General features: G+C 31.2%; 1 protein-coding gene across 1 annotated transcript; it reads right to left on the bottom strand.

Moving 5' to 3' along the window:
* Positions 1–3,867: 3,867 nt before the first annotated feature.
* On the bottom strand, positions 3,868–6,274 carry LOC103490251 (acetylserotonin O-methyltransferase-like). Its single transcript, XM_008449683.3, has 3 exons — positions 5,574–6,274; positions 5,121–5,337; positions 3,868–4,350 (listed from the first exon to the last, which is right to left on the bottom strand). The coding sequence occupies exons 1-3, from the start codon at positions 6,134–6,136 to the stop codon at positions 4,048–4,050; spliced, it is 1,083 nt and encodes a 360-aa protein (XP_008447905.1). The 5' UTR covers positions 6,137–6,274; the 3' UTR covers positions 3,868–4,047.
* Between the last annotated feature and the right edge of the window lie 8,611 nt (positions 6,275–14,885).

Here is a 14,885-nt window from a genome sequence, read left to right on the forward strand (position 1 = left end):
ATTATGTTAATTACGTTTAGTAATGACTTCAGCTTAGTATAAGGAGTTGGGTCGTTACAAGACCCTTTAAGCTGATCTTGAACATTGATCCCCGTATGTCTCTGCATACTGTTCAAGACTCATCAAACAGCTTAGGATGTTAGTTTATTGGATTTAAGTTATTAAGAAAAAACTAATAATATAATCAATAACACTTATTGAAATTATAATAATAAAACACTTTATTAATGACAGTCAATTGATTATATTTACTATTTATGAGTTTTAGGACATAAAACCTAACAGATCTAAGGAAAACTCCCTTTGAACAGAAGTTCAATTAGCTCATGATTAATATTAAGTTACCTAAGACATCAATAATCGATTATTTATAAGTTTTATACAGTCAACGATACTATAACTTAAAAGTGACTATTTCATAGTTGCAGTCATATGTAAACTCTTTACATAGGATGCCTCCACTTCCATGTCTCCACATGAATGATTTAGGTGCACAACCTTACTCATATACTATAGATCATTTAACCTATATACTCAAATTTGATCCACGTTTATGTCTCTACATAAAGTTTAAGTCTACTAGATATAGCCTTGAAATCTAGTTTATTGGATTCAAGATTATAATATTCAACTTTTACTAATAAATCTTCGATAACCACTTTATTGAATAAAATATAATTTAAACTATAAACTAGCTACATGTTAATCTATTATATAATTTAAAGTATTTATGATAACAAGTGGTATCGGAACATGAATTTGATGTTGAATTGTTGGAATATGTTCATCTTCTATTGGTTTCTCCAAAATATGCTTTGTCACCAATAATGGGATTTCGATTGAACCCACTTGACGATGGTGAATTTGAACCTGTTTTTGATGATACTCAAAATTCGGTGAATTTGAGGATTATTTGGTAATATTGAATTTGCCGATCTTTGAATTAATTGTCGACTGATTTTATTAATGCTGGTGTTTCTAAGCTTTCTTCATTAATATTTCTGAAGATACACCATTGTTCTTTTGGCTCTTGGCCATGAAAATAGTAAATTACTATTTTTTTTATGGTATTTCCATGTAATGATTTTGGTAAATTTATCTAATATTGATTTAGATAATTTAGGTATATATTTATTCAATCAATTTTTATGTAAATTATTTGATTCATGAACTTGAATGTAAAAGTGTAATCGTTAGAAGATTTAAGTTCAAAATTTCAAATATAATTGATCCTCTTGTAGATTCAAGATTAATTAATCTTGTTATAGATTAAGCTTAAATTTGATCGAAATTTTTAGCGATATTCATATATTTATGTTGCATTAATTGTATTTATTGTACCGATTGTTGAGTAAATTTTGATAAAGATTATTTGGTGTTTTTTCCATTATTTTTACAACAATAACGTTATTACTATTGTGTCTTATATTTTCAATTAAGTTGGTCAAAATAACATGCCACCCAAGTAACCTCTGTTATCTAGATTAGTTTAGATCTAAAATAATATAGAATGTCCATATTCATTGATTTATGCGAATTATTATCAGTCCAAAGGAAGATAATTATTTAGCCAAATTATGAGTATGTGTATGGTAATGAGTAGGTGACAGTTATAAGGATTGATAATGTGAAATATAGTTGGTCCAAATAAAAACTAATTTTTTGAAAGAATTAATTTATTGTCCGTTCTTTGATTACTGTTATGTAGTTTTCTTTTTTCTTATTTTCTTTACGACTTATTTTTTCTTGGGACACTATATTATAGACTTAATTTTGGAAGTGATTTTTAGGTTGTTAAAATTTTTCTCTCTTTTCAACGAATCTCTCTCTTTCAAGAAAATATTTCTCTAAAATAGATGAATGTTTGACATTGACTAAAATCAACTTTGAAAAAATTAGTTGGTAGGTAACTTTTGTGGAGATTTGATTGGAAATGAGTAAAAAAAAAAAAAAAAAAAAAAACAGAAAAAGCTATCTAGTTCAGTTTTGTTAATTCATTGGTTACTCATAAATGAATCCATTTTTTGTTTATTTCAAATTGTTTATCAAATGATAAACATATATTGCCTCTCATCAAATCAAATATATGATATATATATAACATATAGTTTTTTTAAGCATATGTAATGGTACAAATAATTAAACATGCATTTGGAATACATTTTCAAGTGAATCAATTTAAAAAATGAGTCATTTTAGAAAAAAAATAAATAAAAGAAAGAAAAAGATATGTTCGACAACTTCTTTAAATAGCTTTTGAACTGTATTTTAAATAATTTTAATAAAATAAAATAAAATTATAGAATGATGGTTGTCTTGTGCAATGTAAAATGCCACACGTTCTACAAAGAATAGTAATAAGAATAAAAATGAAAAAAAAAAAAACAAAAGAACACATGGAGATTGGTAACCTAGTTTGGTGTAGTAACACCTAAGTTTGAAGAGCAGTGTGCCCAAGAAAATTAATTTACTAACATCAATGATAAGTTGAGCGATTACAACATTGTACTTATGTATAGATTCTCAAGGTTATAGGATAATTGTAAATCTAACTCACAAGACACCCTGACGTTCTCTAGATGTGAGACCTTCTTCTCTTCGATACTTACATTCCCCCCTAAGTAGTTGGCAATTAGTGAACACGCACTAGACTTCCCCTAAGTGAATAGAACTTCTTCTATCTTGATGTATCTTTTTTTCTCACTTGTAAACTCTCCTCACCAACAGGACTTACGCTTTCCTAAGTTAATGAGAACTCACTTCTCAATAAAATGAGCTTTAGGTCCCCCTAAAGCAATGTAGATAGATCGATTTCACGAAGACCTTCAACAAATCATTAACACAAACAACAACCACAAACAAATATAAGAGTAGATGCTTGATCACCGTTTTCTCTCTTTTTTCAGTGATGAATAATCAAAACAAACATATGCGACAAGCCACAAAAAGATCATGCGAAGCTAATACAACTTATATGGGGACAACCACAAAACGACTTAGAATAACAATTAGGGAACTTAAGCAAATATATTTGTACTTAATCAATAACAAGGGCACCAACTAAAAGATTTTCAATAAAAATGAGTTTTTTTAAGTCAATCCAAATGGACGCTAACGCTAAATTGATTAAGATAAATGTTTTTGAATTTTCTTTCATTATTTATTATATAAACTTTCCTTAACAAGTCAATGATATCATTCTGATAGAAATTTAATAATAAAATAAATTAACAAAAAATAGATAATCATTAAAGTTATTTTAATTAAATAATTTTCCAAATAGGAAATATTACTTTTAGTAATTTGGAAACTCTCAGAAATCAATTTTTAACACTAAACATAGGATGTGTTTGGGAGTGATAGTTGGTGCAGTGATTTTAAAAAGAAATCTAGCTTAATGGAAAATATTAGAAATTAATACGCTAGATACATTATGGATAATACATTCTTAGAATACATTTCTAATTTCAAGATACATGCATTTTTAGATACGTGTAATTATTCAAGTATATGAATAGTGTATATACGTGTACTTCGTTGATCTTGTGCCTTTTAGGAAGTGTCTCTTGATTAAGTACTATACAAAGAGTTTTTTTTTAGGTATACGACTTGGGTCAGTAGGTGCACCCAAGCATCCCACTAGGTGGACACCCTTTTAACACTATTTTCATCCCCACCAATATATTCATTCATTCAAAGAAGCACTAGGTACAAGATGATAAGAAAAAAAGCTAGAGATACGCCCAAAAACAAAATGAGCAAGTCAAGTAAAGGCACTACAATTTAGAGCAATTACAGTGGGGGAGTAAATCCATTTTTTTTTGGTTAATTACCTCATTTGTATGCAAGAGAAAAAAACACAATCAATGGAAGCAAATTGAAGTTTGTGAGATTTAGAGTGAATTTAGGGGTTCTTCAATGCTTTCGACACCGCGTACTTGTACTTGTATGAATCAATCATTACAAACTTTTACAACAAGAAGACAAATCAGCAATGAAATATAACGCAGTAATTATTCATACAACATGGAAGTTCTTAGATAAATTTCAAGGAAAAGCTTGAATAACAGATTGGATAGTTGTGGTAGGAGTGATTGTATAATAACTAAAACCAGCTTTCTGAAGAAGATTGGCCCATTCCTCATTCGTTCTTTCTTTTCCCTTAATGGTATGAGCCATCATTATCATATCCATCCTTAACTTCACATCCGAATATTTGCTAATTTGATCTTCTTTTTCATCAATCACTATTTCAACAATTATCACTTTTCCTGTCTTTTCAGGAATGGCTTCTTTGCAATTTCTCAAAATTTTGATGCATTCCTCATCATCCCAATCATGTAGAACCTCCTGCAACATTATGTTTGCCCTCAAACTCACAATACTTCAATTTATCCATCATTTAATATAACGTTAGTGAGCCTCAAAACCATAGAAAACTATATAGAAGAGTTTTCAAAATAATGCATATCTGTGTGTCATTTTATACTAAAAATACTAGTTATTGTTATGTTCTATGCTGGTATCCAAACTTTTAAAATATAGTTTTTCTTTTATAAAAAAGAGATATGTTGGTCCTTTTAGCTTTTTTATATATATATATATATATGTATATTTAGCAAATTAAGTGACCTAACTTTGAAGGTACGTATTATATATTTGTTCCTAGGATTGTTACCTTCATCATGATTTATAGTAAAGTAGGTAAGAAGAGAGATTGGGTAAACACTATCAAGAATATAATATGACCAAATGATTGTCTTTAGGGATTGATACAAAACTAATTTGGATTTTTTAAAGGTTTAAGAACTAAAATAGAAGAGTTTAAAAACCAAGTTTTGAAAATTGAAACAAATTAATTGAAAACTTATTTACAAATACAATTTTGATTAGAAAAGAAGGAAAGATAGGAAATGATCATTTAAACAAGGAGATTTTAAAAATCAAAATAGACAAACTTTAAAAGTTAGACAAACTTTAAAACCTTAAATTTTGTTGAGGATCCCATATTGTTTATTGAAGATATATATTAACCGATAGATCTTAGAATTTTTATACTTCTCCCATTACCAATTATTATCTAATAAATCTACCATCTACAAACAAATTAAACAACATACCATAATGAAAGCAGCATCAGCCTTTGGGACAGAATCAAACATATCGCCACCAACGTGTTGAACACCTTCATACTCTTTTGAAACAGACACAACATGAGGAAGATCAAAATTAATACCTTTAATCCAAGGACAAGCCTTCACCAAAATACTCAAACAAGTCCCATTTCCTCCTCCAACATCCACCAAACATCCAACTCCATCAAAAATCTCCCCACACCTGTAGCGAACCAATTACTTTCTAACATCAGTACCTAGAATAATCCTTGATACATGAATACGAATTTCAAAAAGCAAAAACAATAGTTGACTATTTAATAAAAGATTATAAATAAACAAAACATGACTAAAATAATGTTTAATAAGAAGAACAAAACTGATTTACCAAATGAGAGCAGAAATGTTAGTTTTGTAATTTTAATCTTAATTTATCTGAAACTTGGGATGTTACAATACCTTTCGAGAACCGCAGGCAAAATAAACAGCCTAGCAAAGCAAGCCATGCCCTCATTGAGCAAGCTACTGTGCGATGGATTGGCTGCAGCATAAGTCCACAGGTCCATCCCATGAGCCATCTCAAAAGGCTGACTTCCATTCTCATGACCATTGGCTTTAACACAAGCACTCAAGTTGTGCCATGGTGCAATCATCACAGGGCTGCTTTCCAAGAGATGTATGGGAGCCATGCTATTTGGTCCAGTGGTTGTGAGCAGTCGAGACATGGGCGTATGGGAGTAGCTTTTTGAGGATTTTTCTTCTTTGAAAATGCCTCTATGTACAAGGAACCGCAATATGCGATGTAGAAGCAAAGGAGAACAGCTTAAAGAAGAAGAGAGTTGGGAGAGTGTCATTGAATCTCCATGGCTTTCAATGACGTCTCCTATTTTGAGCTCAATGGCACATTTTACCACTGCCATTTCAACGAAACCAAATATGTATTTCCATACTTGGACTTTGATATCACTATTTTCTTCTTCTATTTTCAATTTATTTGACTCTTTGTTGCCAGTATCATCCATTGTTTATCAAATGGATCGATATTGTCTTTGATTTGATCATGCAAGTTCCAGCCTGATAATGTTCACACACATATATATAAAGGAAGATATTGAATGCTTATGGGATGCTGCCATTTGGTATAGATGAAAATTACTTCTTCTCCCATCCTGCGATTTTTTCCATCCGTATTTCTTCCTTTCCCTTTTATTTTATCGCTGCGATTTATTTCTATCGTCTTGTTTTCTTTTTTTCTTTTTACCTCGTTTAGATTTGGTTGGGTAATCAAAGCAACCAAATCTGATTTCTTTTTCTATCGTTTTTTTCTATTTTTTTCGCTGTGATTTCTTTCCATCATCTTTATTATTTTTCTCTTTCTTTTTTCGCTGCAATTTCTTTCCATAATATTTCTTTATTTCCTTTTTTTACGTCGATTGTGTATGTCTATAAAGAATTTTAAAAAAATCGTTTAGATTGAAGTAGCTAAATGTAAACGATCGTCTAAAAAAAATAAACGATCGTGTACTAAAAGAATAAAAAAAAATCAGTCAAATCTAAACGATCCTGTACCAAAGAATCTTGAAAAAAATAAACGATAGTGTAAAAAAATCTAAATGATCGTGTACAAAAAAATTTTGAAAATTTTTTTTTTTTTAGCAAAATCTAAACGAGTACCAAATTTTGAAAAAAAAATTGTCCAAATTTTGGAAAAAAATTCTTTTATATTTGAGGTTGCCAAATCTAGACGATTGTGTAATTAAATTAAACGATAGAAATGAAAAATAAATTGTTTAGATTTGGCTATCCAAATCTAAACGATCGTGTACCAATATATTAGCGATGTTGTTGACGGGATATTTTTGGTATTTTTTATTGTGGACCTACGAACTTTTTTTATTTTGAAATTATTCTAATATAATGTAAATATTTTGTCGTTTTGTTATATTTTTGAAAAGACCGCTAGTTTTATCGATTATGTCATTTTCACTCATTTTTCTTAAAAAATATAATATTTGAATTATTAAACTTCAAAAGTATATATACACTTAGGTTTCTTTTTGTTTTTTTGGTTTTCGTATCTCTCTCTTTCTTTGTCTTGCCTCCCCTTCTATTTTATTTCATTTAGGGCAGGTACTTGGTCATAATTGTAGTTTTTCTTCTCTTCTAAACTTTAGGCTCCATATTTATCCATCCAACTTCATGAGGATGGTAATTCTATAGATAATATCACAACTTTTAAAAGACTAATTAACGATTATTTCTTTTTTGAATAAACGACCAAGTTTTAGAGATTCATTTTTGAATAACATATCATTGTTGTGTTTGGAGCATGAATGAGAGTATTTAATATTTGTCAACTTATTATTCAGGTATGCATAAAAATGATCTCTCCTTATCTTTTAACGATAGTTAAAATAAACATGGTTGTTCCATTATTTCAATACTAATTTGCAATTAAACGTAGTTCAACTATCTTTTGCATAAACAATGATTTGAGGTCTCTTGATTTTTTCAATGTGAGATTCTCAACATTGATGAGTTAACATATCCTCTTCGAGATGATGTTTTTTGAGTTTAGTATTCTTGAATGGAATCCCATATATTTTTGTTGGATCGAATAATCCATTCGGGCTTTCTAGATTCTTTGGGACTCTAATACTATAGAAGATGAGTAGATGGGAACGAAAAATTCCAAGATTTTTCGATATGGAATATTGAATATATGATTAGCGATAACTAATTATGGCAATAACTACTGATTCACGTGGTTATCTAAACTTTGTAAAACCACAAGTGGAAATTAGAGTAAAAGCTATGTGATGGACTCCCATTCCTTTTTAGTTAGTTATTTCCTTTTTCATTTATCATTTTAATGTAATTTTCATTTTCTTGTATAACACCATTATTAAATGATTTATAATTAAACTTTAACCTCACACCTACTAACTTGAGCATTTAGATGGTATCAAAACAAATGGTTCAAAGAAAACTTGATGGTATCAAAACAAATGGTTCAAGAGAGAACTTGTGTCCAACTCTCATATATATACGGTTTGTTTTCTCCCAATTTAATATTGATTTCTACTTGTTGAGGTTTCTTTATATTTCAATCGATTGAGAAATCTCACAAAATGAGAAGGAGTGTTAGATAATATATAATCAAATTTATCTCCATCAACTAACCTAAACTTTTAGGTAAATCAATGACCAAAGATACAAAATTATTTTAATTTTAGTTCCCATATTTTCTTTATAAAAGATATGCCTTAAATCATTGGCATTAATTGCTATAAATAAATAAAATTGGCCATCTTATAATGGAAGGAACCTTTAGATTTTGAAAGAAAAAAAAAAATCCTATAAAAATAAGAATATCTTTACACCATTTTGAAATCATCATTCTGTTTGGCTTTTTCTTGACAACAAGGAGTGGTGGGGATATCAGGGAATCTTATAAAATAATTTCTTTTCATAAAATAAGAATGATTTAGCCCTAAAAGAAATAGATTTTGCATATATCATCTCTAAATTTTTATATTTGTAGAGTATTTAGTTCTTTAATTTAGTATAATTTTTTGTTTTGTTTTGGGAAATGGATTAGATTTGAAACATATATATGTATTTTTGTTGTGTTAACTAATCACACATAAATTAAGGTGGTTAGGTATTTAAACAACCAACCCTTCCAATCACATTCTACTTTTAATTTTTTTAATTAACATTACTTTCTAAATTACACTATATAAAGTGATATCTTTTAAATTCATTCTACATATATTTAAGGGATTTTTTTCAAGAATAATATAATTATTGTACAAGCATTATGTTAAATGACCTATATTTGTTTTCTTTAGTATAACTTAGTTAATATATATTATAAATAGCTCTTTTTAAAAGGGTTGTTTATCTAAATCTCCATGGTAAATTTGGGGTTAAATATGAGTAATCGGCACTACCTTCCAACATAGGCGTTGAGGTTCAATTTTCCACCGTGAAATTGCACTAAAAAAATCATCTCTATAATTAACTTTTAAACCTATTTTTTTTTAAAGTGAAATTGTTATTGAAAATTAGCTATTAATCTATATCTACGTCGATAATTCTATAAAAATCTAATGTGACAATAGATAAACTTTTTTTTTTTGGACGATATTAACTTCGATGGTTTTGTCAAACTAGATTCACTTAAAACTTTTAATTTTTATTTGATTATTGATTATCTATTGAGTGACGGAGCCAAAAGTTTTATGTAGGGACACACTATACATGTGAATGTAATTGAAAATTTTATGAAGAATGTAAAGTAATATTAATTGATTCATATGTTAACTAATTTGATACAATATAACTGTTATTTTTTAATAGGAAAGTCTTTGGCCTTTTACAAAAGGAGTCTTTTAAAATATTTCCACCATATAGAAAATAATTCTAAAATGAAAAAATCCACAAACCCACAATGAAAAATACAAAAAATGTCTATATATTATTAATTCAAGTTGGGTTGGGTTGAACCGAATTTTCCCCCAATCCGAAAAAGATCAAAATTTTCAAGCAACTCAACCCATATTTTAAACTAACCCAACCCAACCCATATAATATGGGTTTGGTAGTCTGTGTTGTCGGGTTATTCTTACACCCCTAATTATCATCATTATTATCATTATCATCATCGTCGTCGTCATCTTCATTATTATTATTATTATTATTATTATTATTATTATTATTATTATTATTACCATTATTATTATTATTGTGTTATCATCATCATCATCATCATCATCATCATCATCATCATCATCATCATTATTATTATTCGAGTAGTGCTGGCTATCAGACGGTGCCCATTAGAGGGTTCAAATTTGTGATTTCACCTGCTGTGATAAATAGTTTTCTTGAAAATACTGTTGATATTGACTGCTCTCCATCATGTCCTACTACTGAGGTTCTAGCTACTGTCTTACCTGGAGGGATCTTGTCCACATGGCCTGTGAATGGAATCCCTGCAGCTGCTCTCAACGTCAAGTATGCCATTCTGCACAAGATTGACATTGCCAATTGGTTCCCTTCCTCACATGCCTCAAGCATATCTACTGCCTTAGGTACATTCTTGTATCAAATTTGCAATAATGATAAAGTAGATACGAGTGCCTTCATTTACAATCAACTGTTGAGGCATGTTGGGTCGTTTGGGGTTAAGGTTCCCATTGCTTTTTCGAGGTTGTTCTCCAGTCTGCTACTTCACCTAAATGGAGCGGTGCTTACTACATCTGATGCCCCTGGACCTGAACCTAAGACAATTGCACTTAGCTACAGACTCTTTCAAGGCAGTCATGTGCCTGATATTGACCATGATGTACATCCAACTGGGGGCCCACGTATTTTTGACACTACTGACTGGGATGAATCTGCTGAAGGCTTCTATGTGGATCGTGAGTTAGCTACCTGCATTATTAATTCCTTGACTGTTGAATCTCGTGCACTGACTAACTCCATCACTCTGTTGTCTGAACGTCGATTAGAGGTTGATGCTCTCATTCGACATTTGAAGTCTTCGACACCATCTACTAGTCGTCAGCAGCCACCATCTGGTTAATGTCATTACTTTTCAGGTTCAAAGGGGGAGTGAATGTACTGAGGAAATATTGTGGAATATTTTTGTTTTTCATGGTTTTGGGCAGAAATGGATAGTGTTCTGGTCCTATTCTTTTGGTGACTGTAGTTTTCCTTTGTGACATATGTAGTTTGATAAAATCATCTTTTGTCTTCTAAATTGAAATACCTTATGAATGGAATGACATTTGTCTTACTAAGAACTGACGGCTACGAATGAATGAAATGACTCTGTTGTACTGCTGTTGTTGAACCAGAAAAGAAATTCCTTTTAGACAAAAGGGGGAGTTTGTTGAAGTGTAGTTTGTCTAAAAGAATATCTTTTAAATTAAAAGAGAAGATATATTTAAGAGAAGATAATCAATGAATATTTGATTCTTCTATATTTATGGAATCCATCTATTTATCTTCAAAATATAAAAAAAGTTCATCTTTTTTAGGGATCTTATATTTTTAGAAGATACAAGTTGGGTTATATATGTTCTCTAAAGAGGATTGAAACGTGTGCAAAAAGATAAAAAAAAAAAAAAGAAAAGAAAGAGCTTGGGTGCTGATTACGAAGACTGATCTTTCAATTGGTGACTGAAGCGGCTGCGGCTGAAATGAAAGGTAATTTATAACTTCTGATGCAACATGACTACCTAAAGTAGAGTTTTAAGGATGAGTAATATACAGAATGAGACTATGGTTAGTTTGATTAATGACTGAGTCACGCATACATTTAGGGGGAGCCTGACCATCAGACGCTATCAACGTGAATCTTCTTTATTCCAGGGGGAGCCTGGAGTTTGATGTTAATTCACAAGTCATATAGTTATAGTATTAAGATGTATACTTAAGCTATATTGATGTTTTGATGTTTATGGTGACTATTAATAAAATTACTCATCTGAGCTGTGCGCAGCTCCCTAGACGTAGACAATATTGGCCGAATTGGGTTACCAAAGTCTCATGTGTTATTCTCTTCTACTGTCTCACTAGTTATTACGTATATTATTAGTTGCAGTCGTAACTGAAGGGTCCTTGATTATCTTTTACTGTTTTTCAAAAAGTTATTACAAGAAGAGAGTAATACAAATAGTAAGTTTAATAAGAGTACCAAATGATAAGCAAACAACACATCATAAGAAAGAGACATACCCATTCGAGGATCATTCCCTTTCGAATTTGACCATTGGCAACATCAAGTGCTTTTTGCTCTGTCAAAAGTTCAAGAACCAATATGCCAAACCAAAAAACATCAATCTTTTATGAAGATTATCATTATAGTGCTTGTAGCAATTTGACTATTCTCCCAATCATTGATCTGTATTATAGTGAAAACACTGTTCTAAACATTAGTATGATCCACAAAAGACTATTTCAATAATCAAATAACAAATGGGGGTATTGATTAAAGTTTTAAATAATATAAACCTGCAAGGAGAAGATGACCCAATACCAATTTTGCTACAAGCTGCTACATCATTCTACATAATTGTACGATCAACCATATACATTAAAAAGATTAATTTGAGCCAAAACATGAGTTCACTTCCAGAGCACAATGCTAAAAATTACTTGCAACATAAATTAATAATTGGGAGAAGAGAATATTAGTTATGAAGTTTCCCAGAAGAAAACTTCATAATTTAGACTTATAATTATCAACAATTTTAGCTGCCTCAGAATTTTCCTAAACATTAAAAGTATATGCAATCACTTACAAATTGAAAGAAGTTGACAACATTCAAGATACAAACAACATTGTATGAATTCAAAATAGTATGACTCCAAATGAAAAAGAACTCAACTTTACCCATAAAAACATGAACATAAAAGAAATATGAATAGAGGTGATGTACGCTTAAATAGTTTCAAAATTCCAAGAATAAGAAGAATACCACGACATGGAGTCTCCAACAAAGACAACTGTACTAAATGCCATGCATCATTGTCCAGCTGCAACCATACTAGAAACTTCAGTATTAAATAGTTTCAAAATCCCTATATGAGCTTTTATGGCCTTTGAAAAGTTTAATCCACCCACCCATACTAGAAACTTCAGTATTGGATTGTTCAGCCACTATACTTTTTCTTGCATCAAGTTATTCGGTCAGGAACTTGAAATCATCCACCCTAAATTCTGAAATGTATATGTGATGTACAAATCTTTTTCAATAGGTATAAACGTAGTTGAAACATATAGGTTTGCAGCAAATAATATAGCAACAAGACAATGGTAGCAATAGAATCCATACAACAGAGAAAGAATAAAAGGCATAAAGTGTTAATTTATAGCGGTGTGTGCAATTTCAACTGTCAACAATGTCTGTCCAAAATTTCTCAAAATCAACCAAAGACAATACAACATTTGCAGGACAAGTAAGACTTCAATAATTAAAGCTTAAAACAGAATTGCCTATCTAACTCTACAGTTCAGGGATCCAAGATCAATGGGTAAGAACTATTTAACTTTTGTTTGAAAAAATGAAAAAAAAAAACATCAAACTCATAAGTGAAAGAAAAATGGAACTTTTGAATTATCTATAACCACAATTTTCATTTTTCTAAGCAGTCCAAATATCAATTACATGCAAGAGTTGAATCAATTTTTAATATCTCTTTGATGGCAGCAAATGAACGGTATTAGACCTAATTTCACCATCAGCCTCGGTTGATGGAGTCACCTGTTCCAATGGAAGATTATGACCACACCGATGAAGCTACAGATTCTTCTACTTTGAAGAATATTCAAATGGGTTAGTAAGGTATTGAAGAAATTTTGGGTGTGTGAGTGGGGCTTTTCCCCCCTATTTTTATCAATCATCTAAGACAAATTTTGAAGGAAATCAAACAAATAAGTGGGGTTTTTCTGTTTTGATTAAAACCCAATTCAAAGTTGGAAGAGAATTCATGTGTGTATGTGTGTTTCTTAAGAAATTTCAAATGGGTAAGTGAGTAAATGAATTTGTTCACTGTTTTGAGAAAAATGAAGAGATTAGTAAGTATGTTTCCTCCTAATTTGCCTAAACCCAAGTTCAAATGGATAAAAATACCCAACTGAATTTTGTAAGAAAGCCTAATTTTTCAATAATAGCCTTTTTATTTAGCTATAATGAAGAACCGATGCAAAATCTAAATAGAAAATTGTAACGACCCGACTCCTTATACTGAATCGAAGTCATTACCAAATATAGAACAAGTGGTTTAAGTCATAAAAATTTTTTTAAAACGCATACGGTTTAAGAAATTTCATTTATAAAATTCAAACAAGGTAGTCATGCAAAAATGTAAAAGCGTTCTGAAGTCCTACTCGGGCCCTATCTACATAAAAGATGGTAAGTGATGAAAAGTACTCAAATTCAAATGCGAAAATCTGAAATAAGAATAAGCGGAAGCGGTAGTCCCTATGGCCCTCCACGGTCTCACTTCGGGTCGCTCGCCAGCTTGCCCTTGCCCTTGCCTCGTCCTCTACCTGAAAACATAAAACGAAGAGAGTGAGTATAAAAATACTCAGTAAGGGACCCACTACTAGTCCCACTAGGTGCCTGTTAACTTCCTGTTAGAGTCCTGATAACTGGTACCCAATCTCTGGCACGTTCCCGAACACGTGCAATCATGCGCTCCCGTAGGAACGTAGCTCTGGTCTTCGGTGCCCCGGGGGACACCTAGGACAGTCGGGATGCGAGGACCCCGTCGAGTCACTCGAGTCATATCTATATCCATGCTAGACTGGTGTCCCGTCGGACCACACAGTCCTCAATAGGTGGTGATCCCGAAGGACACCCATGCAGGTACGACTCTAACAGATTAAGCTAACAGGTACCCCAATTGCAGTATACATACACATGGCATCAGCATATAACATGTCACATAAATCATCTCTACACTCTCCGTCCCGACATTCGTCGTAACCATAACAGCTCTTGCCACACATAATAGATTATAGCATAACTATATCGTCATTTACATCATACTAACGTTTATCTCAGACAACGTACAGTCTAATCCTTAACATGAAAAATCGGGGCATACATGGTCTCATACTTCTAAACATGAAGCTAGTAGTAGAATCTCTTACCTGGAGATCTACTTGTCGAGTCCTAACCGCGAGGCAGTACGCTTTCCAAGCGACGAAGTCCTAACTGTTTGATATGCCAAAATTCGTAATTAGGTCGC

Source organism: Cucumis melo, chromosome 1 (assembly GCF_025177605.1).
Source record: "Cucumis melo cultivar AY chromosome 1, USDA_Cmelo_AY_1.0, whole genome shotgun sequence".
In the NCBI taxonomy this organism is placed as follows: Eukaryota; Viridiplantae; Streptophyta; class Magnoliopsida; order Cucurbitales; family Cucurbitaceae; genus Cucumis; species Cucumis melo.